The sequence below is a fragment of the Musca domestica genome, unplaced genomic scaffold (assembly GCF_030504385.1).
Source record: "Musca domestica strain aabys unplaced genomic scaffold, Musca_domestica.polishedcontigs.V.1.1 46, whole genome shotgun sequence".
Lineage (NCBI taxonomy): Eukaryota > Metazoa > Arthropoda > Insecta > Diptera > Muscidae > Musca > Musca domestica.
Window position 1 is genome coordinate 6,205,638 of NW_026712336.1, and position 26,874 is coordinate 6,232,511.

Genomic DNA, 26,874 nt, shown 5'->3' on the forward strand with positions numbered 1-26,874 from the left:
TTAACAGTGTAACAAAAAAATGTTTTCATTACAAAATAAAAAGAACAAAATAGATTATTAAAAAAAAAAAAAAAAAAAAAGAGTTGAACAGTGAAAAAAGAGTTGAACAGTGATAAAAGAGTTGAACAGTGATAAAAAGTTGAACAGTGGTAAAAAATTCGACAGTGGTACAAAAAAAAAGAATAGTGGTGCAAAGTGGAAAAAATTACGAAAACAGGAAAAAACTGGAAAATTCGTGTCTTTACTAAAAGTGACCCTGCAAAACGAATTGTCGTTTCACAGTGGTGCAAAAACGGACCTTGCACAGTGGAAAACAGTGCGAAAAATGCAAAATATATTTCAAATAAAAAATATATAAAAATTATAATTTTTTTTCACAGAAGAAACACATATACGTACAAACAGTGAACAGTGCAAAGTGGTATAAAACTACAACATACAAAAATACCTACAAAACATAAAAAGGAGACCCAGCATATTCGAGGAGATAAAACCAGAAAAGCCCAGAAAAGACCCAGAAATTCGTCAAAGTGAGTACTTGTGGAAAGTTTTTGAATTTTTAAAGACACAGAAAGCATTTTTGGTTCTGGCAGATCATTAATATTTGTTCGGAGCCATATATGCAAATTTCTTTGACACCTTTTTGGAATCTGCTGCTTGCCCCATTGACATTTTTTGCGCAATTTTTGGGAATATTAACCTAAAAATTGGCAAAAAATTATATCGGTGATCTTTTGGACGGACGGACATTAATACAAAAAACTCACACAAAATAAGTTGCCGTTACAAAAAAAAAAAGTGGATTTTTTTGGAAAGTTGGCGTCATTACGAATATATAAACGCCATTTTTTGTGGAAATTAGCTGAACGTGGAGTTCAGGCATTTAACTTCGCCATATTTGCACATACATGCAATTTTTGGAAATTTGCCGTCATCACAAATATATAAACGCCATTTTTTTCATGGAAATTAGCTGAACGTGGAGTTCAGGCATTTAACTTCGCCATATTTGTACATACAGTTTTCTATATGGAATTTTTTTGGAAAGTTGGCGTCACTACGAATACATAAACTTTATATCTCAAATTATACATATACATATTTGAAAAACATAACGCCGCAAAATACATAGCGTCATATTTAAAAGCAAATACATACCGAATTAGATAACAAAGTCTGGTGACATAGACTTATGCCATAAATCCTAACCTCTGTGATTTACTAAAGTTTCTACACAATTGTGGAAGTCTGATGGACAGACAAAATCAACATTTTTGAAACATTTTTTTTATCAGCGTCTGGTGGACAGACGGAATTTAATTAACCATATTATCTTCATATCTTTTTTAATTAATATAATTAATTTTTATAATTTTTCAGCTTTTTTTCTTGCTTGATCTAAAATATTCTAAATTTTTTGCAATCATTTTGGGAATTATGTAACTTTTTTAATTCTTTTTGATGAAAAAGACTGTTTTTTGACCCAGAAATTTTTCATTTTTTGGAATATTTTCGGATTTTATTACATTTTAAAAACTTTTTGGAAACAATATCCGGGGTTCTGACCCAAAAATCTTTTTGTCCACCGAAATTGTTTTTTCTTCGTTGAATAATATCGTAGCGCACTTAGAATATTTTTCGCTTTAGAGAAATATTCAGACCCTACTTTAAAGAAACTTACTTTTGGAGAAAAGTTTAAATTAAACAAGCTATAAACGCTTCCTAAAAAAGGAGATCATAAGAGATTGTATGCAATTTTGGAATTTGCATTTTTCGAAATTTTACGACAACCCAGCAAACATTTTCTACTTTGGCATACATCTCACTTGGTGGATAGACGGAGCTGTCCAATAACTACTCTTCAAGTTTCTGACTATTTTTTTTTATATACAATTTCACTGATTTTTTTAAATCGTTGGTACATGTGTTCATCAATTGAAGAATTTATAGATTTTTTTTAATTTTTTGTTCTTTAATTCGTTTTTCTTGAAGCGGAATCTCTTTTTCTTTTGTAATCGGATAAAACTTCTTTCAGTCGACATTTCGCTCATCCAACTATATTCGAATACGTAAGGACGAATTTTGGAAAAACATTTCTCCAGATTTTGGATTGACAAACTTATCACCGTCGAAGCGTTCACAAAAAGTTAAATTTGTTCAGATTTTCTCGGTAGGCTTTGGAAATATTGACCCAATAGGTAATTCGTTGCAAATTTAAAAGGAAGACACTTTCTCGCTTTTGAACCACAAAAAGTTGAAGAAAAGTTGAATTCCTAAACAGAGTAACTCCTTCTCGTTGGGCTTCTTTTGGATTTTGGACAATAAACCAAATTTTTTGAAAGATTTCTCGCACAACTTAGAAGATGGACAAATCACTAAGCGACAAATTCGCTAACAGCGTCAACGACTTGTTGGATTTTATTTCGATTTTTTCAATTACCAACCCAGAGGATACTGTGGACACTTTGGAAACTACACGTTTAGAATTGAATTCAAATTGGAGTCAAGTAAGGAGAGCTTATATCGATTGCAGAGAGCATGAAGCAAAGGAAGGAGAAAAGGTTATTGATAAAAACAAGTTAAGGAAAAATTACATGGAGGCGATGGACGCATATAAAAAGGCTTTAAGTGCCGTCAACATTCAATTACAGAATGTTCGAGAAAAACAGATGTTGGAAAAAACAAAACGAGAGTCATTAACGACACAGCAGGGAAAGGATAGGGATTTTGCTTCCGTATCTCGCTTACCACCATGCGATACGGACACTTTTAAAGGAGGATATCGAGAATGGCCCACATTTAGAGACTTATTCACGGCAATTTATATAAAAGGAACAAAGCTAAGCAACGTAGAAAAACTATTTCACTTGAAACAAAAAACCACTGGGGAAGCAAAGGAAATTATTAGTCACGTGCCATTGACTAATGATGGATTTGAACTTGCATGGAAAAATCTTACTGATAGGTATGAAAACAAACGGATGCAAGTAAATGAGGAGATAAAAACACTTTTTAATCTACCTGGAGTTTCTGCCGATTCAAGTCATTCGATACAAAAATTACAACGAACTGTCAACAGCTGTATACAGACCTTGGAATTGCTAGAAGTCGATGTCAAAGGATGGGATCCTCTTCTAATATACCTTTGCTCTTCAAAATTACCAAGAAATTTTCTAGAGGAATTCGAGAAATCATTAAGCAATTGTAAAATACTCCCAGAATGGGAACAATTCAACACATTTTTAACGAACAAATTCAAAACAATGGAATCTGTTGGAAATATAAAGCCTACGACTTCGAAATTTTCTCAGCAGAAACAACCTATTTACAACAATCCTAGATTATCGAATACATTTCAAACAAATGTCACAAAGAGTACGAATAATTTGGGAAGAAGGTCAAATTTTAATCAGCAACAACCACAGAACAGTACAAACAATAATACACAAAATGCCCAGATATGCCAGGTGTGCAAGGCTAATCACTTTGTCAGAGATTGCACGGAGTTTTTAAGAAAAAATGTAAATGATAGAATTCATATTGTGAAAACATCTCATTTATGCTATAACTGCTTGTCAGCGCACCATGGTGTAAAGGATTGTAAAAGTAGATTTGGATGTCGAACTTGCACAATGAGACATCATACTTTGTTACATAAGGGAACGGAAACCCAATCTACAAATACATACCTAGCTCGAGTGGAAACACAACCTAGAAAGAGCGCCGCCGCTCAAACAACACAAATACAGTCCACACCCAACCTTGAACCAGCTACAGTTACAACTTTGACCCTTCAAGATAAGCAAATTAGTCAGCAACAATCTGGAGGTACCCTACTCTTTACAGCCATGGTGCAGATAGAAACCAGAGGACAACTTTACGATGCCAGAGCGCTCATAGACTCTGGATCACAATCAACATTTATTTCGGAAAAACTTAAAAATCTTCTGAAGTTACCAACACGGAACAGCTTAGTTCATGTTACTGGATTAAGTCAATTTGTTGCAGAGACATCAACGAAATCTTGTCTGTTTACCTTACGATCCAAGTTCGACCCTAGCTTTAAACTGGAAGTTTGGGCTCCAGTTTTAAAGAACTTACCATCACATCTACCACCACAAAATTTAGACAGATCACAACTTAGAGATTTAACATCATTGGAACTTGCTGATCCGAAATTCTACATTAGTCAACCAATTGATTTACTCATCGGTATGGACATAGGACCTTTGATATTTACGCTTGGAGTTCCAATGAAAACTTATGGATCAATTTTAACTCAAAGTACAAAATTTGGATGGATCGTCGGAGGACCCATACCTGGAAATGCTATCCAACGAAAACAAATTGCATTGCTAAACACAACATCTATTGAGAAAATACTTACACGTTTTTGGGAGGTGGAAGAGACCCCTAAAAAAGTCTTACGGTCAGAAGAAGACCAATATTGCGAAACGAATTTCATTGATACAACAATACGGGACAAGAATGGAAGATATGTTGTGACTCTCCCATTTAAAAAGTGCGAGGAATTGGGGATTTCTAGGAATATTGCTTTAGCTCAATTTTATCGAATGGAGAGGAAACTTATGAAAACACCAGATATCAAGGAACAGTACGACAATTCGATACTCGAGTACCTCGAACTTGGCCATATGAGGAAAATAAACCCAAATGAAATAAACGATATGCCCAATTATTATCTGCCACATCACGCAGTAATAAAACCAGATCGTATTACAACAAAGTTAAGAGTCGTATTCAACGCTTCATGCCCTTCATCGAATAAAACAAGTCTAAACGACATACTATTTCCTGGACCCATATTACAACAGGACTTAGTACTACAAATTTTGAAATGGAGATTTTTCAAATACGCATTTAACGCCGACATTACAAAGATGTATCGGCAAATACTTTTAGACACAAGTCAAACAAAATATCAAAGGATTTTATTCAGGAAATCACCAGCAGAACCTGTAGAGGATTACGAATTACTAACAGTGACCTTTGGAGTAAACTGCGCGCCGTTTTTAGCATTGAGAACGCTCATTAAGTTAGCAGAAGATGTTAAAGATTCGCACCCTAGAGCAGCGGATATAATATTGAATAATTTATACGTTGATGATGTACTAGCTGGGGGCCATACATTGGAGGAATCAATCATGGCCAGAAAGGAATTAGTAGCTGCTTTGGACTCAGCTGGATTTACTCTAATGAAATGGGCCTCAAATGAACACAATGTAATCAAAGATATTCCGAAAGAAAATTTACTGCCACTGAATTGGTTAGATATTTCCGAGGATGCTTCCACAAAAACATTGGGGATTCGATGGAATATATCCGGAGATTTATTCTCTTTCACGCCACCACAAATGGAAAATCAAGATAGATATACTAAGAGAGAAGTCCTATCAACAATAGCCAAATTGTTTGACCCTTGTGGATGGCTAGCGCCAGTGGTGGTTGTAGCAAAACTGATAATGCAGCAAATCTGGCTGGACAAAATTGATTGGGATGAAACATTGAAGCCTTTGACCCAAATAAACTGGAATAATTTCGTGAAAAATAGCCAAAATATAAAAAAACTTGAAGTACCAAGATGGATTCAATACACCTCAGACAGTACGGTGGAAATTCATGGCTTTTGTGATGCTTCGGAAAACGCATATGGAGCAGCAATATACATTCGAGTTGAGAATACTGACAAAAGCGCACGTACATTCTTGTTAGCTGCAAAAACTCGTGTAGCTCCGATCAAAAAACTCTCTATTCCTAGACTCGAATTATGTGGCGCAGTTCTGTTGTCCAAGCTGGCAGTCTCGATAATGAATAATCTACAAATTTCTCACTATTCGACCCAATTTTGGACAGATTCCACGATTGTGTTGGCTTGGTTAAAAAAGCCACCTTGTCATTGGAGCACATTTGTGGGAAACCGAGTTTCGGAGATTTCTGAGGGCGTGGGTCAAGAGAAATGGAGGCACATTGACTCTGAAAACAATCCAGCTGATATAGCCAGCCGAGGATGTTCACCTCTCGAATTACATAATCTACAACTCTGGTGGCATGGACCCCACTGGCTCACATTGCCTAAGGAACGTTGGCCATCAAATCCCACTGAAAGCGATACTAATTTGGAGGCAAAAGCAGTCAAAACTCTTACGCTGTTTGAGGAAAAAGATGACCCCCTAAAGAATTTTTCATCATTAGCCAAAGTTTATCGTTCATACGCATATGCTTTGAGGTTCAGGAAAAACACTGGATCAAACAAACAACTTAGGATGACGTCAAACGAGCTTACAGCTGCCGAAATTCAAGATGGAAAACGAGCAAGCATAATACAGACTCAAAGGTTCTTCTACATAAACGAATATGAAGCATTGAAGAAAAAGACCCGAATTTCATCAACAAGTTCACTTTTGACCTTAAACCCATTTTTAGATTCGAAAGGCATCGTGAGAGCCAATGGAAGATTGGTACAATCTACTGCCTTAACATACAATGAACGACATCCTATAATTTTGCCACATGGAGCAATCTTTAGCCAGTTGTTGGTGGACTTTGTTCATAAACTCACTTTGCATGGCGGAAATCAGTTGATGACTCGAATAATAAGGTCCGAATTCTGGATATTTGGATTAAAGTCGCTGGTCAAGAAAACTCTTCGTCACTGTAAAATATGCATTATACATAAAAAAAGGACGCAGGAACAAATAATGGCATCACTTCCACCCGAACGAACTTTTCTGTCCAGACCCTTCACAAATACTGGTGTCGATTTTGCGGGACCCTTCAACATCAAAAGTTACTCTGGAAGAGCTTGTTTTATCACAAAAGGTTATGTGTGTCTTTTTATATGCTTTGCAACCAAGGCAATACATTTAGAGCCAACAAGCGACCTTTCAACTCACGCATTTCTTGCCGCGTTTTCAAGATTCGTTAGCCGTCGAGGGTGTCCGTCTTGTATTTATTCCGACAATGGAACCAATTTCGTTGGTGCTGTCGATTTAATAAAAAGAGATAGAATTGCGCTTATCAAAAGCCTCCAAACACATACGATTGACAGCAATTTTTACCAAAATCTTAGTTGGAAATTCATCCCACCTGGTGCGCCGCACATGGGTGGCTTGTGGGAAGCAGGAGTTAAGTCATTTAAACTTCATTTAAAGAAAAGTCTACCAAAAATGAACTTTACGTTTGAGGAATTCACAACAATTTTAGCCCGAATTGAAGCTTGTCTCAATTCGCGACCATTAAGTCCATCTAGCGACGACCCTAATGATTTGTCACCCTTGACTCCCGGTCATTTTCTTATAGGGACATCAATACTTGCTCCAGCGGAGCCCGATGTTTCAGACACAGACATAAATTTAGTAAATAGGTGGAAACGACTCAGAGTGATTTCTCAATATTTTTGTAACAGATGGAAGTTAGAATATTTGCATGAACTCCATCGAAGAACCAAATGGAAATACCAAAAAGACAACGTTAAAGAGGGAGATTTAGTAGTGGTAAAGGATGACCGACTCGCTCCAAACGAGTGGAAGTTGGGTCGCGTTCAAAAATCTTATCAGGGCACGGATCAAAATACTCGGGTAGTGGATATACGGACTTCTGGTGGCAATATAAGCAGACCCATTACCAAAATTGTCAAACTATTCTCCGACTGACTAGCCGGATATTTCCTCCTAAAAGAACCTAGTACTCGCTTCTTGTTTTTTACAGATATGGCTGCTTATCTACCAAATCAGGACTGGCGTCTGGAAGACCGGAGCCGCAGCCCCAGTAACTCAGCCCGGAGCCCCAACCGCCCAACCCCACAACCCAATCGAACAGCCCGCAGTCCTAACCAGCCACCGAGAAGCCGACGTGAGGCAAGGCCCAACCGACGCCTTTTAAACGAGAGACCCAGCAACTGGCAGTACTCCTGTGGACTATGCCAACAGGACCACAGCCTTTACTCGTGCCCGGTGTTCCGGCGACAGACCCCGTTTCAGAGGTATGAGACAGTGGAAAGACGTGGGTATTGTCGGAACTGTCTGGCAAGGAGCCATCTTGCCCCCGATTGCCCCAGTCTGGATGGCTGCAGGCGTTGCGACAGCAGGCACCATACGACCCTGCACGGGGCATCACAGCTGGATGAGGTGCCTCTGAATATGGATGCTATAAACGCACCAGTCTTTGCATGGGATTTGGTGTTGGTGCCCACCGTAATGATGAGGTTAATGGCCGAAGGGATGGAAGGTTTCGTAATGGTGCGGGCACTGATGAGCCAGTCGGCAACTATGACCACCATTTCATATGCGGCATATAGGCGGTTTGGCCTGCAGCACCGCATATATAAGGGGCAACGCATAACCACATTCACGATACGACCCAGAAGAATTAGCAGCAGCTGGTCGCTGCAAGTAAATGCGGTGGTGAGCGACAAACTCCCCAGGCGACTTTATTCGGAGGCTCTGTTGGAAGACCCCACCCGGGGCTTCACTAATTACGCCATCGCCGACCCAGATCCTAGGGGGAACACGCCTATCGATGTGGAATTAGGGGCGGACACATACAATGCGATTCGCAAAAGTGGGTGTGTGGCGGTTGGATTAGGGGATGTACGGGCTTTCAACACACAACTGGGATATGTGTTCGCTGGACCGATCCGGAACATGCCTGCTGCCGAAAATTGTATGGAGCAAGCGGAATTGAAAGATTTACACTTGTCACTCGGGGGCCCAGAAATGTTTACGAATGCGTAAACTTTTGATCTCCACTGTCAGTTGGAGTTAACGGCCACTGCGGCAAAATTGTAAATATATGTTGCACCCATACAAATGCGCAGTCACCGGTAACTTCCAACTGACTGGAAGTAAATAAGCAACAAATTGATTTGCAATTTTGGTTGCTAAGCTGATGCAAATTAGGCATCGACACAGTTCGTCTTAAAATCGCGCCCGCGAAAGTTCAAAAGTGCTCCCCAGTGACAAGTGAAAATTAAAGACAATACAAAGTGAACATTTAAATTAACAAACATAATTATAGAACATTGTCATACAACACACAACAACCATCATCAAAAAAAAAAAAAAAAAAAAATATTTAATCAACAAATATCCAACACGAAGAACGTTAAACAAAAATTATTACACAATTTACAAAAAATACATGAATTTCCACACACAAAATCATATACAACACTTACACGAATTTAGAAAGAAAATACACTAAAAATTACACTCATTATTAAACTTAAACAACATATAAACATTTGAAATTGCCACATAAAAACAAACCACTGAAACCACTGAAAACTTCTGTTTTTATATGCCAATAAAGATTGTGCTCAAATTGAATTTTAAATGTGAAATAAATGTCTTGTTAATTAAAAAAGGCAGACCACAGGTAAAGTAAAAAACAACCTTAATATAACAGCTACATTCGATATTTTTAAGATTTTAACAGAATTTTTACGGATTTTATTTTTTGAAAATTGCTATATATTTGTTCCAAATGATGGGGGATATTGAAAGTTCGGCCCGGCCGAACTTACAGCTTTTTTACTCGTTTCGATATCATAAAGGGAAAATTGGTTATCGTAGTAAAAATGTTTATATTCCATAACAGACCATAACATTTAAATTTGGAATGAAAATCAGAAATCCATATATCGGGCCAAATAGTGTAAAAACTGCCAACCCTTGTGTAATTAGAACTTAATTCGGACGGAGTAACACCGATAGCTAAATCGATTTTGCTTGATAAACTAAGAATCAATATTTCTATATTTAAGAAAACTCCGCTGAAAAATTTCGTAAAATATTTAAAATACCAAATATCGGGTGGCAGAAATACATGAGGACTTTACAAAAACGCCCAGCGTTATAGTCAATTACGAGCCACAAATATGAAATCTGAAACAATTTTCTCGACATAATGCGACATAAATCATTCAAATACCAAATATCGTTAGGTACAGTTATATGGTGCACAGACGGTCGGATATGGCTGCTGAACGAGATTATAAATTCTTAGTTTGGTCTAAAAGTAATATGTGAGTCGTTATTTCCAAAAAATCTTTGTCATTTTATGAAAAGAACATATTATGTAATATTGCCTCTATCTTGATTTGAATTGAGAGACTGTCAGACAAAATTTCAAGGTGTTGCAAATGGCTTGACAGTTTACTTTTAAACTAGATACCAATTAGATAATACCCATTTTCTAAGTTCCATTTTTCAAATAAAACACTATTCAATAAAATTTGTTTAAAACTCATAAATATATATTTTTTCCATTTGTTTTTAAATATCTCTAATACTTATAATTATAATACTTATTTATGGTTTCATGGTGATTTTAATATTTTTTTTTTTTTTGTTAATACATATTCTTCATCATCATTAGCATGATCGTCATCAACATCATCATTATCTTATGGTTGTAAAGTAATTACATATACATAGGTATATAATATATTTATATACTACTATGTGTATGTGTCTGTATGTTATGTGAAGTGTTTTATTTTTTTTTTTTCAAGTTTTATTTTTATTTCCTAAACATAAATAATTTTCACTAGCTTATGCTTGTATTTTGGGGTTTCATTTCATTTTTCTTTGTAATTTGATTTCAAAATAACTAGTTTTTTAATTAGAACAACAAAATTTTCAACACATTTCATTTTCTGGATAAGATATTTGTTTTGGCCACGTTTTTATTTCTCTAAAGTACGTTTTCTTCAATTTTTCTTAATTTGTTTTATTTTTTGCTTTCATTAATTGTTTTATAATTTAGTACTTTTATAAGTTATAGTAACATTGTATTCACTTTTTAAAACAAAATAACACAACATATTGCTTAACGGAAATTGTATGATTTTTTTCTCTTTGTTTATTTTTTTAATTTTTTTTTATAGTTTAAGTTTTAATACTGTTTTGTTAATCCTTATTTGTGTGTGTAAATATAAATATATATAATTGTCATGTATAAATATTTTTTTCTGTTTTTTTCCTCTTCATTTAAAATCATTTGCCATAATTCGGTATTTTTCTAAAATTAGTTATTTTGTTTGTTCTCTGAATAAAAAACACAGAACACTAAGGGAGTATTATTTGTTTAACTAAGTGTAGTATATGTATGGGTTTTGTTGTTGTTTTTGTAATATTAGTATAAGTTGTATTGTTTTATAGTAGTTTGTGGGATCAAGTTAAGTTTGTATAGGATAATAAACAATATTTATTTGTAAAATTGTTGGGCGATCAGGGATAAGAATATTTAAATGGAGTAAAATTGGTGAAAAATATTTTTTTTTTTTCGAATTCAATTTCAGAAAAGAACATCATAAACAGAAAAATATTAAATTAGTCATTCTCAGAATATCAACTACTAATCAACAGAACTATGGCTTACCATGGCAAAACTAATGAAATATCCCACTGAGTCTGAGTTGATGTTACTTCAACGTTGTTTGGCAGTTAAAACAACAACAACAAATTCTAACAGAGTCGGGCAAAATTCAATATTTTTACAGGTTTCAGCAATTGATCCTGGAAACGATATCCTCAAACTATAGCTTTGTTGCAGCAAAAAAAAAAAAAAAATATACATCTGTAAAAGTTTTCATATGACTAGTTCTGTCAGGACTAATTAATTATCATTTTTATATACCCTCCATCATACTATGGATGTTATATTATGATTGCGATTTCGTTTTTCAATCTTCGAAAATTTGCATTAATTCCGTATCGATTTAGCATTGTCCGTCCAACCGTCTGTTGAAATTACCATAGATTCCGAACAGTATTGAGTAGTTGAATTACATTTTACTCAAATGCATTTTAGATCCTAGTTTTCATATAGCAGCAGGTACCACCAGTTTTGAGAATAGATCATCTTCATGAGAAATTCTTCAGAATTTCTTTCAGTACCTGTTTGGGTGTAATCATATTCCCAGTGGTCAAATATCATTGTTAGATGCAATTGGTAGTTAGAGTTCATAGAGAGGAAATAAACTTCTTGACAAAATTATAGGTTAGCCTTCAGTTTTCTTCTTGTAGGAAGTACCACTTATTAAGGAGGTGATTATTCTCAAACGTGTGCGAACAATAAAAAACACTGGTGCAAGGTTGATCACATTGGGCGCCACACGTTATTTCAAAAATTAATTAACTTGGCTGTGAAGATTAGTATGAATCAGATGCTTATTTCGCATTTTATGAGAGACATAATTATTCAAAATGTTGGCCCTTTGTGGGGGAGCTGTGGACCGATGCGTTGATAAAAGTTTAATACACGAAAACGAAAACTTGTTATAACTATTCAAAAATTTGACCCCTTGTGGGGGAGGTACCTGATTTAGTGGGCCGATATTGTTCATTTTCGCATATAACCTAGCACTGATACAAATATTGGGATTTGTACAATTTGAATGGATTTGGTCCAAAGAGACCTGGAGTCTAAACAGTTACTTCGATGATGCACTTTTGGGTTTGACCAGGAAATCTTGCTAGTCTTATTTGAAACTGTGAAAGAGTAAGTTAATTTTTCTTATTTTATCAGCGAGTGAAAAATACAATCAGTTTACTCTTTTGTTTTATTGCAAGTACTCCTCTTTGATAAGAGTGGGAGTCAAACTTTTGGATATAATATAAGAGTTTACTCGAAGTGTGAAATCAAGTGAAAAAAACTAGTTCACGGTCTTGTTCTGGAATAAGGAATTTCAAGTTTGAATGATTATGTTAAATCAGTAAATCAATGATCGAATAGGCTTTGAGGCACATTTTTCCCTTAACCAAAAGCGAATCACCTAAATAGTTTGCTATTCAGGGCCTTGAAATGTAACTGAAGCATTAAGATCTCTTCTAAAATGGAACCAAGCAGTTATTAATTGTAAGGGTAAAACGTCAAGCGATGGTATTTGACAATATTACAATGGAACTTTCCAACCCCACATTGACAGTTGTACAATATTACTAGTCCGCCTATACACTTTGAGACAGCGTATAATGTAAAACAATTTATAATATTAACATTTTAAATATTACGCTACCCTAATCGCCCAACAATGTTTATATTGTTTTTTAACTTAATAAATTATTAAAACTATTATTTCCTGGAAGTGATGTAAATCAATATTAGATTTTTTGCATACTGTCCCGTCTTCTAATAAATATAAAAGGTGGGTTAATACTATGTAGATTTCACAGAGATTAGTGAATAGGTTAATTTGTTTCCATATATTTGGCTATAGTGTTATTATCATCATATACAGATAGATATGAATAGTGGTTTTGTAGTAGTATAGGTTTCACTTAGTCATATATAAAAGTATGGGTATATATTATTATAAAATAGCTATAAAAAATAACAACTACTTTATTATAACTAGAGACAAGCTCGTGCTTTTATGAATTTGTTAAATGAAATTATTTTTTTTTATATTTTTAAATTAATAATAATAATAATAATAATAATAATAATAATAATAATAATAATAATAATAATAATAATAATAATAATAATAATAATAATAATAATAACAATAATATTGGAACGGCCATCACAAACAAAAAATAATAAATTTATAAAAACAATTACAAGTACAATTACAAGAAAAGACTTACAAGGAAAAAAATTCTTTGGTTGTCGTCAGCGAACCCAGGAAAACACTCATTGCAAATATGATTACCAACCCATTATTTTGCTTTATTGAAATAGTAGGATTGAAACCAAATTTTGTCCTTCACAAAAAATTGATTTGTAACCCGATTTATAATTAGTATTTTTAATGGTGTCATACTTATATACGAATTTTATATACTCCAACAGGTCACATAAAACTCCTCGGAAAATCAATAACCAGAATATAATAAATTCTGGATTACAGGGCGAGATGAAAAAACTGGAACCAACATCAGACAGCTGTCATTTCTTAGCCACTCGTCCAATAGCTGTTAAAATTATTCCAGTGACACCTCACTATATTTTTTTACAAGCGTACAAAAGCATTTTGGTGAGAATTTTTCAGAAAAAAGTTATTCGTGAGGGAATTCAAGCGTGATAGTGTGATTTCTTTAAAATTGACTGGAAAACCACAAGCGCCTATCGTTAGAGCACACCAGCATTTAAATGTGAATAAATTTTTTGTGTCTCGTACCATCGCTCGTTACCGTGATACTGGCTTCGTAACCCGACGTCAAGGAAGTGGTTTTCTCCGATGACAAAACATTCGTTGTCCAGCAGTTTGTAAACAAACAAATTGATCGTGTTGACTTGCCAAAGAGGTCAGCTGAAAATATGCACCTTCGGCTGGACACCAAAAGTCAAGCGCTGGCCATGGTTATGGTGTGGGCCGCCATAACAGCCGATCGTCGCTGTCTACTCGCATTAATAATAAATGCCGAATATTATGGCGAAAATATTCTGGAGGGTGTATTAAAGCCTTGGGCATGCAAATATTTTGGCCGCAGACCTTGGATATTCCAACAGGACTCAGCGCCATGAGACAAAATGAGATTCGTCGCACCATTTTCAGCGCACAATGGCCACCAAAATCACCGTATACCAATCGGTTGGAAGCAAGGTTGGCACTCAAAACTAACAAAGAGACTCCTCGCTTCATTTCCAGCGCACAATGACCACCAAAATCTCCGCATTATTATGGACTATTATTTCTGGAGTATTTTGGAAAGCAAGGTTGGCACTAAAAATACCAAAGTATCGATCATTTTAAGCAGCGCTTCGCATTGAATGGGCCAAAATACCCCAGAGCAACATTCGGGCAGCGTGTGACGGTTTCATTGGATGTTTGATGGCCATAATTTGCGCCAAATGTGACCAATTCGAACAAGTCCAAACTTATTTTGAAATTTGATGCTATTTCCGACATTTCTTTGCTTCATTCAATAAAATAAAATGTAAAAATTATGGCCTTTGACTTTTTTACAGTTTTTTGTATCTGACCCTGTATATGTGTAATATAAACACATATTATATAACATTGTCAGTATATATTTAATAAAAGTGTTGTGTTCCAATAAAGTTTAAAAATTGTTAGTCGCGCCTGAAAGTCTGCTACAAAATTTTTATTTATACAATGTGAAAAAATTACTTTACATATGACCATAACACGATGACCTTTAACTTATTTATCAAAAGTGAAAATATATCAAACTTTGAATTTGTAAAGCAAAAAATGGAATATTAAAATTTTGTTACAAAAAAGGAGGTCTCTTTTTAGAAGAATACAAATTATAAAATTTTTAAATTTTATAAATTTAAAATCAAATACCATACAGCAACTTCTATGACGACAACTAAAGATTCTGCAATAAAGATTGAAATCTTGAAATCGTATCTTTAACTAATGGCAACTTTTGAGTTTTGTGAATTACCGTGTATGAATAGTGTTGCCATTACTGTGGAAATTAATTAATTCATGGAAAATTTAATGGATATTGAAAATATGTCCCAATGCTTAAAATTATTTCTCTTTGCCAATTTTAATAAAAACAAAATTTTGTACTACTTATATGGTTACATCTATTATAATTATTTCGTATTATAACTATATATATTATCTCTTTTTTTAACTATCTTAACAGCCACATTAATTTTCTTTTGGTAAAAAAACATAATTTCTTAAAAACCAAAATTATTTTCATCAGTAAATTAAAACAAATATTAAACATTACATGTAATATTATATTATAGTTACTTTATATTAAGTCAACAGGTTATTCAGTTTTGCATTTTTTTTATTTATCAACTACACATACATACATATAACATCGAAGGTACACAGTTTGTTTTTGGTAGTTTTATGAGTTTCACCCTAAATGTATAATTTATTTATTTAATTATTTTTTATTTTTTTCTTAATTTTTTCATTTGGCCTAAAATGCATGTTCTACATTGAAGTTTGTTTTTGTTTTAATTTTTTTGCTTTAGTATAGGTTTCTTGAGGAAGAATTTTTTTTCAGATGGGTTACAAGTTTCAACACAATATCTCTTCTAGGTAGGTTAATAAATATTTGATTTGATTCCATTACATTATTCGTTTTATTTTGTATAATTCTTTTTTTATTTATTTTGTTATAATAAATAAATATATGTTTATATTTCTCTGGGTATATGTTCTGTAGTTGTTATTGTGGTGGCGGTTGGTAGTGGTGTAAATATATATCTTTGTTTTTTTTTTTTTTTTTTTTGTATAGTAGGTACGTATCTAGGACTAAACATTAATAATAAAGACAACATTCATCACATTTATATGATTTCCTCGTTTTATTCCTTTTTCTCTATCATTAATTAATGCAGGTTTTATATTTTAACATTATTTATTGTGGAAAGTTCTTAAATGAATTGTCTAAATGTTCTCAACTATAATATAAAATATTTGAATTATATAATGATAATTTGTAAATTCAATTATATTTGTATTTGAAATTTAATTTGTATTTTGAAGTTATTTCATTGTGATTAAATTTTTTATTTGTAATTTATAAAGAAATCCTGAAACGTAGGTTCCTCAATACATTTCGTAATATTTATTTAAGGCCATTTGTAATCGAAATAATTTGGAGTATACCAAAATACGAAAGCGTTATAAAGTTTCTCAATACCTCACAAGACTATAAATTCGCCAAAATGAAACATTTTTGGTTCGTCGTGAAGCACCACGTCGGACCATAAAAAAATCGAGATTTAGGGACAATTGAAATAAAACTCAGGTTTGTCCATTACTCTTTCAACTAATAGAACTCAAAGCAGCCGATTTTTAGGAACCCGCGTATCTTTGCTGACTTAGTCCTTAAAATGCATGAAAATCATAAGAATTTACATTGCAGAATCATCTTGATGTATGAATCCATTCCAACATCGGTAGTTACGTCAAGAAGAAGATTTAAGGCAGCCACTTAGCAATTTAGTATTTAAATTTTAATTTCAAATCGTTTGGAAAACACTGAAAATAAACTCAAGGTCAATACCAAATCGTGGACTCATATTCATATCTATTTCAGGTAGGGGTATTACATATTGATAACTCAAAATACTAAAAATTTGGTAAAACAAGTAAAATGGAATCAGTCGGTATTGCCGACAGCTGCATACCCTCAGCCAATGTCCGGTTATTTAAATATATTTCGACTTGCGTTATGATTTTTTAAACTGTTATCCCTTCATAGGAGAGGTTCTATAGGAGTGGGCCAATATTTTCCATTTCAAATCTGACATAAGTGTTATAAAAATATTAATATTAATTATCAGATTTGGATTTTACATCAACTACTTCCTTCACTTTATATGAGATATTTGATATTTTTTTTGAAAAGTTCGTGTCTTATGAGAGTTATAACTATTTAAAAATTTGACCCCTTGTGGGGTAAGCACCAGATGGAGTTCGCAGATATATATCATCTTTACAACAGATTTTGCGTTCGCAAAAATGTTTGGATGTGTGAAATTTGAATAGAATTCGATGCTTATTTAGCTTTCTTTGAGTGTTTTTTTTTTTCCAAGTTTTGAACCCTTTGTGGGGGAAGTACCACAAGGAGTGCACAAATATATCCGATCTTCACAGCACATCTTGTGCTGGTAAAAATAATAACATTTGTGAAATTTATAGAGAACCGGATGCTTATTTCGGATTTTATGAAAGTTTTGGTTATTAAAAATTTTGACTCTTTATGGGGGAGTTACCAGAAGAAATGGCCCGATCCCTACCATCCTTAGATCTTGTATTGGTGGAAATATTGAGATTTGCCCTTGTGGGAGAGGACCGATATATCCGATCTTCACAGCAGATCTTGTGTTAGTAGAAATAATGGCATATTCGAAAATGAAGAGAACTGGATGCTTATTTTGAATTTAATAAGTGTTTCGGTTATTCGTAGCCTTCACACCAGACCTAGAACTGATGCAAGTATTAGGATTTGCGAAGTTGGAGCAAGATCAGATTTTTCGTTTTTCTTTCTGTGCAGAAAATATATATATTTTTAAATTCGACCTTTTGCGAGGTAGGTACTAGAAGGAGTGGAGCGATATATTCCATTTTATCGCCAGACCTTGGGTTAATAAAAATATTGCGATTTGAAAATTTCTTTCATTTGTTATATCTCCAAAAATATTCTCGGTTTAGGTTTAGGGGAATATGGTAAATATTGTCCGATGCCGATCCAAACAAAATTGTAGGCTTCTGACCGGCAACTCTAACTCCATGCTAAATTCCACGTCGATTGGATTAATTGAGCAACTGAAATTCAGTAAATATGTCTGTTTTTGATCCATTTCAACCTAAATATTATGCGATCATCTCTAAAAACAATTGGCTTCTATTCTGACGCCAGCCCCAACTCAGTGCTTAATTTCGTGAGGATCGGGCCATAATTGCGACCAGTAGACTGATTACAAACATGAACATGAACAGACGGACGGACGGACATGCATAGCTAGATCGACTCAGCTCGGTGATAAAGGAAGATACATATATAGTTTCGTATGTGGGGGACCAATACTTCGAAGTATTATATCATTTTTGACCCAATCAAACATATAATCCTCCAACACATAGTTTTGTAGGTTATAAAAATAATAATCCGACTTTTGTCATTGAAAAGTTTGGATATCGTTAACTTAACTTTTTTTAATCTATTTTGTGTTTATAATTTTTTATCGGCTTTCATTTTATTTCGAGATAATTTATCTCGACGCGACAATTCATAAAATTATAATTTTTTATACTAGAATTTTCTTTTCTAAAATCAATCTATCTATTGCCAAAGCTAGACATAATAAAAATCTGAAATCGACTTTGATATGAAAAAGTCCAAATTGACAATCGAATTTGATTTTGAATTATTTCATCAATGTAAACGAATGTTTGCCTATGATAAGGCTCATGGGTACAGGCTCTGTATGGTTGTGGAATTTTCTTTAATAGTTTTAGGTTTTCTTTAACGTTTATGCCACTATTTCACATAGATATATTTTGACTACAAACTTTATATGTCCATAAAACTCAAATGATGGGAATATAAGAATTGGTGTAAACTTTCCACCAGTTAAAGTCGAGATGTATTAACAAATTCATCGCAGCTCTTCTGGTACATTCCAAAAAAAAACCTAAAATTTAATATAAAGGCTAAATTACGAATTGGACTTGAAGGTCAATTTTCGGAGTAGCCTTACATTGTTTAAATTGGATCCATAAATATTATTTTATTAATTATTTTCTTCATACTTGAATAATTGAAAACGGATTCCTAAATTATATTTTTTGATAGAAATTTCTATTTTGAATTTGCCAAAATTTGAATTTAGTAACTTATTTTAATACCTCTTAATTTTGTAATACAGCATATTAAATTGTAAAATATTTCGACCTATTAAAGCATTGGCTACTTTCAAGAATTTATTTTTTCGAGAATTCATTAACAAACTTTCCACATAAATTATTATAATTTCTTTTTTTATTTAAGTAACTAACCAACAATACATTCTACAAATCATGCAACATACATACATACAACTTCACATTTGGTAACAAACAAAAAAACAAATACATTCGTCATTAAAAAATTGAACAAAATATCACAATACGTTAAAAATTATTATTTTTATTTTCTTTTTTAAATTCCTTTGACAAGGAGTTGATAAAATTAATTTAATTTTTTTACACAATAGGGTTATGTTTTTTATTAATTGTAACTAGTTTTATTTTTTTTATTATATTATTTTGTTAAACTATGGCACTAACTATGGCTACAACACATATAAAACATATAAATATATATATATTTCATATTTCTTTTGTTATTAATTATTTTAATTATATTTATTTATATTTTCTTATTTTATATTTATTAATCTGGGATAATTTGGCATCATTGAGTGTATTACAAAACAATACTTTTGTTTATTTTTAAATTTATATTTTTATTTAATACTGCATTTCTATAATTTGATTTGACGGCCAGGGGGACCCCAAGGCAAATGAAAATTTTCATAGGCCATTGAAAGAGTTCGCCGAATTTTTTGCATTTTCTTAACTTAAATAATGTTTAACAGTTATTTTTTTATTATTTTCTTAATTTAAATATAATTTTTATTTAATTTTTTCTCTAAAGGTTATTTCGGAAGTTTGTCTATCCTATGTTTCGTTATAGAAATTTGATTTATTCTATTTTCTTTGAAGAAACATTTGTTTTCCTTTTTTTATACTTTCTAGGTACTTTTGATTTACTAGTTTTGTTGTTATTTTTATATTTTTAATTTGTTGTGTATTTATTTTAACTATGTAATTTCTTGTTGTATTCTTAACTATTGTAAATATAATTTAATAATTTTTATTTTATTTTATTAATAACAAAAAAATGTGATGTAATAACAAAAATAATGTTAACATTATTCTCTCAATCCCTGACTTCGCGTATATTGTTGCTGTTTGTTGTTTTTCTGAATTTCAGTATTTCTTTCTAGATAACAAAGCAATTCCAAACCGTCTATTACTGACTGTGGCGGTACAAAAAATTTTGGTTTATAAAAAGTGCTAGTAAAAAACGTAGTCTTCATTTTCAAAGGAAGTCAAGTCACAAGTGTTTAGTTTCGGGAACAATTTTGGAATTTGGCATTTTGAATTTATTATAACTTTATTAAAAATCAATTTTTTTCCTTTCCAAACATTGGAAGCTCTCAGTATTTTTGAAAAAATACAGCACTAGCCCATCCAAAGACCAAATACAGTTTTTATAAAAAATATTACCCTAATACTTTTATTTTTAGTATTTGAGTAAAAATCTATATTTTTTCTCTTGAAAAATGGCTTCAAAATTTTTGGGTTTATAAATATTTTTTAAAAAACATCTCTAAAATCGTTATTATAATAAACTACAAGAAACATTAGAGTACCGCAACGCCATCTATCCACGACCATTATTCATTATTTTAGTTCAACAGAGTTGCATTCTATTCTAAGAGTAACATATGTAGTTGCATATTAGGTTATTTGTATTTGTATATAAAACGTATTAATAATTTGTTAATTTGACTTTTTAAACTAAATCTTAATTATACTTAAAAATAGCTTTTAATTTATTGTTAAAAACGTAATGCCTTGTGGGATCTGGAGTGTTTCAGAGGGGTGTATTTTAAGCTTGCATAGAATTTAGTGGAATTTAGCAAAAAAATGGAAAACTTTAGAATTGAAAGCCTAAAAACATTGCCAACTTAAAAAAGTGCAGTTCCCAAAGGAATTATTTCAAAAAACCACTCTGTGATAGGAACCATATTCAACTCTTTCGTTCATATAGTTCCTTTAGTTCACATAGTTATTTACTATGCAGGTCATTCACTTCCCTCAGTTCACAAAAGATTCATTGAAAAGTGCACATTAACTAGGCCAGTAGCATGTAGTTCGAGGAACTAAAATCAATGAGCGAACGATTATGAAGTATTACTTTATCCTTAAGGTTAAGCTTCAAGGAGCAAGGTCTCCGTATTTAATGTTCCTTACAACAAAAATAATGCCAAACAAGTAAAAAAGCATTAAGTTCGGAAAAATTGGAATTTATTTGGAAATTACGCAAGTAAAATAGCTATAAAATCGGCCGGGCCGAAATTTGAATGTCCTCCACCATTTGATACAAATTTGGCAATTTTCCAAAATAAAATCCGTTAAAAATTCTGTTAAAATCTTAAAAATACCGAAGGTAGCCATATATTAGCGTCTATACGACGACGTGGACCTGCATAGGCAACTCTGGCATAGGCTGTAGTATCCATTACGAACTTCAAATACAAAATTTGAAATAATTCCGGTAAATTATGTCGCTAAAATCATCAAAATACCGAATATCGGGAGGTGCCGTTATATGGGGGCAATACGAAGGTGTGGACCTGCATGGACAACTTTCTGTCATATGCTGTAGTATCCATTTTGAAATTCAAATATCATATTTGAAATATTTCCGGTGAATAAATTCGCTAAAATCATCAAAATTCGAAGACATGGACCTGCACAGATAATTTTCTGTCTTAGGCTGTAGTATCCATTACGAACTTCAAATACAAAATTTGAAATAATTCCGGTAAATTATGTCGCTAAAATCATCAAAATACCGAATATCGGGAGGTGCCGTTATATGGGGGCAATACGAAGGTGTGGACCTGCATGGACAACTTTCTGTCATATGCTGTAGTATCCATTTTGAAATTCAAATATCATATTTGAAATATTTCCGGTGAATAAATTCGCTAAAATCATCAAAATTCGAAGACATGGACCTGCACAGATAATTTTCTGTCTTAGGCTGTAGTATCCATTACGAACTTCAAGTGCCAAATTTGAAACAATTCTGGTGAAAATGTCCATAAAATCATTAAAATACCGAATATCGGGGCGTACCGTTATATGGGAGCTCTACGAAGACGTGGACCTGCACAGACAATTTTCTGTCTTAGGCTGTAGTATCCATTATGACTAAATAAATAAATTCCGGTGAATATATTCGCTAAAATCATCAAAATACCGAATATCGGGAGGTACCGTTATATGGGGGAAGTACCGTTATATGGGGGCTACTTAATATATAAGACTTGGACCTGCACAGACATAGAATAAAATATCGAAAATTGGGAGGTACCATTATATGGGGGCCATACATGGTCCTACATAGCCCATTTTTTAATACCAATAGCTCTGCAGACATAATATACATTTGAGTAAAATTTTTTTTAACCTACTTCATTTCGTTCGGAAGATAGGGTGATTTCCACAGACGGACGGACATCGCTAAATCGACATAGAATTTTATGATGATCAAGAATATATATATACTTTATGAGGTCTAAAATGTATATTTCGAGTTGTTACAAACGGAATGACAAACGTACTATGTTGGAGGTTATAAAAACATTGAATTGAATATTTTAGTTACACTGTGCGACAACATTATTTTTAATACTCTATACCACATAGTGGTAAGGGTATTATGTCTCTGTTCATTTGTTTGTAAGATGGAATAGGAAGCGATATAGACCCATAGTTACTTTTGAGGATCTCCATGGAATCACTTTCTGAGTCTTCTCGGCTTATGCATGTCAGTCTGTCTGTCTATGTATTTTTCTGAAAAAATGCAGATGGCATTTATTGTCCGATTGACATGAAAATTTTCAAACAATATTTGTTTGGCCCAAAGACAAACCCAATTGCAACTGGTGTGAATTGGTTCAAATTTAGATATAGCTCCCACATATATCTTCAACCGGTTTCGGGTTAATTGTGCACCAAATGGCCAATATCAGACTAAATGACCTGGTTTTGGCACACCCGACCGAATTCAGCCTAGAAATATGTACATCAAATTTATAGTTCCCATATATATGTTTACGCGTAATATACAGTCCTCAAGAATGATAATTGGTAACAGATAACTTATGAAGCTCAAAAATAACTCCGTCAAATTTAATCGAAATAGGATCAGATTAGAATAAAGCTCCCAGATTAGATCAGATTAGAATATATCTTTATCTAATATCAGCCCAAATGATGTGAATTTCGACACATCTGACCAAATTTAGTCTAGAAGTAAGTACATTAAATTTGGTGAAAATCGGTTCAGATATAGCTTCAGCTCCCATAAATATGATTCATCCGATTAGGGTTTTAAGTCCCACATTCGTAATATGTACACCACAACAATGATGTTTGGTATTAGATGTAGCCCAGAAATACCTTTCCCAAATTTCGTCAGGATCGGTTCAGATTCCGATATTGTTCCCTAATATATCTTCAACCGATTTCAGGTCAAATGGTGCACCAAATTACCAATATCAGTCCAAATGACCTGGATTTTGGCACATCCAACGAAATTCAGTCTAGAAGCAAGTACATCAAATTTGGTGAAAATTTCAGATATAGCTATAGCTCCCATATGTATGTTTCATCCGATTTGGTATTCAAACCTCTCAAATTCGTAATATGCATTCGACAATAATGATATTTGGTACCAGACATCTTATAGAGCTCGGAAATACCTTTGCCAAATTTTATGGAGATTGACGAAGATTTGGATATAGCACCGATATATATCCTTAATCCGATTTCGGGTTTATTGTGTAAATAATGGCTAATATCAGCCTAAATGGAGTGAATTTCGGGACGTATGTTTCCATTTTGTGAAACTCGGCTGGACTTTGGACATTTCTCTATTTGTATAACTTTAAACTTAAGTCCAGATAAATACAATTGGTCTTCCTAAAATATGGAACATTTAACTGTTTTTATTCGCCTAGGAGCGCCGAAAATAATATTTATTCATCATTTTTTGTAGAATATGTGGCATATGTCATATTATTTGAAATATGACACGGTCGAGTACTTCAGAAAAGTGTTGTCATAATCGATCTTTATAGAAACATCTCTAACTCTAACTTTTTGAAAAATGGTCAAGAAATTTTGTGCAAACCTCATAACATCAACCCCCTGTGAAACCCTCCTGATCCACAATGGCTTATTTTTTGATAACTGCAGTAGACACCATTCAATTCGAATTAAATAATTTTTACAGAACACTATTTTTATGGGGGGTGTTTTTTGGGTTGTAGATATACGGAAAACTTTATACTTAAAACTACTTGCTTGATTTTGCCACAGAGGTGGCAACACTGGGGGTTGTGGCGCTTTTTGTAGTTGACGATTTGCTTGTGGCCGCTGCTGCACTGCTGCTGGTGGTTGATGTTGAAGTTTTTGCTGATGTTGTGGATCCTGTGCTGTTGCTGGATAGTTTTGGCGCTGTTGTAGTAGAGCTTGTGGTTGCTGTTGTTGTTGTCTTAGCTGTTGCAGCACTGTTTGTGGTTGTTGGCGTTTTGGCTGTGGTTTGAGATTTTGTGGTTGCTGCTGCAGATGTCGTTGCTGTTGTCTTGGGAGCAGATGTTGTGGAAGTAGTGGTCTTTGTGATTGCAGTTGTGGCAGGTGTCGTAGATGTACCACCACTTGTAGCCGGGCTGGTGGTGACATTTGTGGTTGTAGCTTTGGTTAGGGTTGTAGAAAATGTTGTTGGTTTCTGTATTGTTGTTGTTGAAATGGGTTTGTCATTGGATGTTACCACCGAAGTTTTGGCAATTTTTGTGGGTGCTGGTTTGACAACAGCTGGCGCTGCTGCTCCGGCTGGAGCTGTGATGCTGGCTGTGGTAGATTGAGAAGTCGTTGCTTTTGCCGAACTCTGTGGTGGAGTTGTAGTTGTGGTGGCTATGGGTTTGGTGGCTGATATTTTTTCAGAAACTGTGGTAGCGGATTTTTGCGTTGCTGGTTGTGTCTGAGATACGGTAACCGATGAGCTGGCCTTGCTACTGGATGTGGCAGGTGTTGCAGCGGCGGTTGTGGAAGATGCTGTGGCTGTTGTTTGTGGTTTGGCGGAAGATGGCGCTGTTGTCGACTTACCTGTGGATTGGGGTTTTGTGGTAGTTGTAGCTACTGATGAAGTTGGCTTTGTAGGTGCCACTGTTGTGGGGGCAGCCGATGTCTTAGCTTGGCTAGTGATTGATGCAGAGGTTGTTGTACTTGCTAATGTGGAAGTCACTTTTGTAGATGGCGTTGCTGCAGCTGCCGGTGTTGAAGATTTGCCACTCTCCACATTTGTTGAGGAAGCTTTTCCAGTTGGCGTCTTACCCAAAGATGTGGGAGTCATGCTTTTTCCAGCAGGTGAAGATGTCAGGGGAACCTGTGTTTTCGTAGAGTCAACCAAAGTTGTGGGCCGACCTGAACTACTGGACACCACCATTGTTGATTTTAAAGATGTGGCCGCCGCCGTTGATGGGGCATCCTGGCCTTTTGGTGGCGTTGTAGCACTTAACGGTAATTTATTATTACTCACCGCCATCGGGGTTGTAGCTAATGTAGCTGGTATTGTAGTTGGCGTAGTGACAACGCTGGTGGTGGAAGTTTTCGTAGTTTTAATGGCAGCACTTTTGTTGGTTGAATCACTGGTTTTGCCTCCGACAGCGGTCGCCTGCAGAGGTTTGGTTACACAATTAGCCACAGCCGCTGATTTGGTTGTCGTTGTAAGGCTTAAATCGGTTGTAGATACAACCTGCGTTTGAATTTTACTGCCGCCACCGGGGTCAGTTTTTACCACCGTCGGTTTTGTTATCGTCGAAGCGGTGGCAGTTATTGGTTTTGCTGCGCTTGCAGTAACGCTGGTTGTGGCAATGCCTGCGCTGGCCACCGGCTTTGTGGTTGTAGTTGTTACCATTGGCACCATGGTCACAGCAAAGGAGGTGGTCGGGGTTGCCACCACACCACCATTGATCACCTGGGTGACCATCGTTGTTGTTGTACCACTGCCACCAACACCACCTCCAGTGGATGCCTTGGTATTCACGATATCGCTGATCGTTGGCTTGGCAGTTGTTGTGGCAAAAGTGGTTAAGGTCTTAAGCTCGCGACCACTGTCAGCTGTACCGGCCACCACCAGTTTGGCTGCAGTGCTCGTTGTTGTTGTTGGTATTAAGATTTTCGATTGTGTTGTTATCGATGTTGCCGCCGTTGTGGGCAATACTATTGTGGCAGTTACTTTGGTTATTTTATCGCTAATGGTTTCGGTGGCCAGTGGAGTGGTCTTTTCGTTGAGGAAAGACACCACACTATCGTTGGCCCGCAGTTCGGCCTGGATCAAAGGCTGTTTACTGGGACTTATTTCAGGTGGAGGTTTTCCACCCACACTGCCTACACTATCTGAGGGTTTGCCCCCTTTTGATTTCAATATGCTGGGTCCCGGTTGACATGTGTTGGCCGGGGCCGTTTTTATGGCCACCATGGGACCGGGATCCATTTTCTGAAAAAAAAAAAAACTAATTAATCAGAAATCTTTATTTTAAAATGTC

At 34.4% G+C, this 26,874-nt stretch overlaps 2 protein-coding genes across 2 annotated transcripts in view; one reads left to right on the forward strand and one right to left on the reverse strand.

Annotated features, from left to right (window-relative positions):
- The first annotated feature begins 210 nt into the window (after positions 1 to 210).
- LOC131804578 (uncharacterized) lies at positions 211 to 9,365 on the forward strand. The gene is made up of 2 exons (XM_059127631.1): positions 211 to 530; positions 7,729 to 9,365. Exon 2 carries the CDS (start codon positions 7,731 to 7,733, stop codon positions 8,751 to 8,753), a length of 1,023 nt encoding a protein of 340 aa, XP_058983614.1. The 5' UTR covers positions 211 to 530; positions 7,729 to 7,730; the 3' UTR covers positions 8,754 to 9,365.
- An 11,612-nt stretch (positions 9,366 to 20,977) lies between these two features.
- Positions 20,978 to 26,874, reverse strand: part of LOC101898649 (uncharacterized) — a 129,439-nt gene continuing 123,542 nt past the window's right edge. Inside the window, 1 exon segment of the mRNA XM_059127621.1 lies at positions 20,978 to 26,825. Coding sequence (XP_058983604.1) covers positions 24,624 to 26,825 — 2,202 coding nt within the window. The 3' untranslated portion in view covers positions 20,978 to 24,623.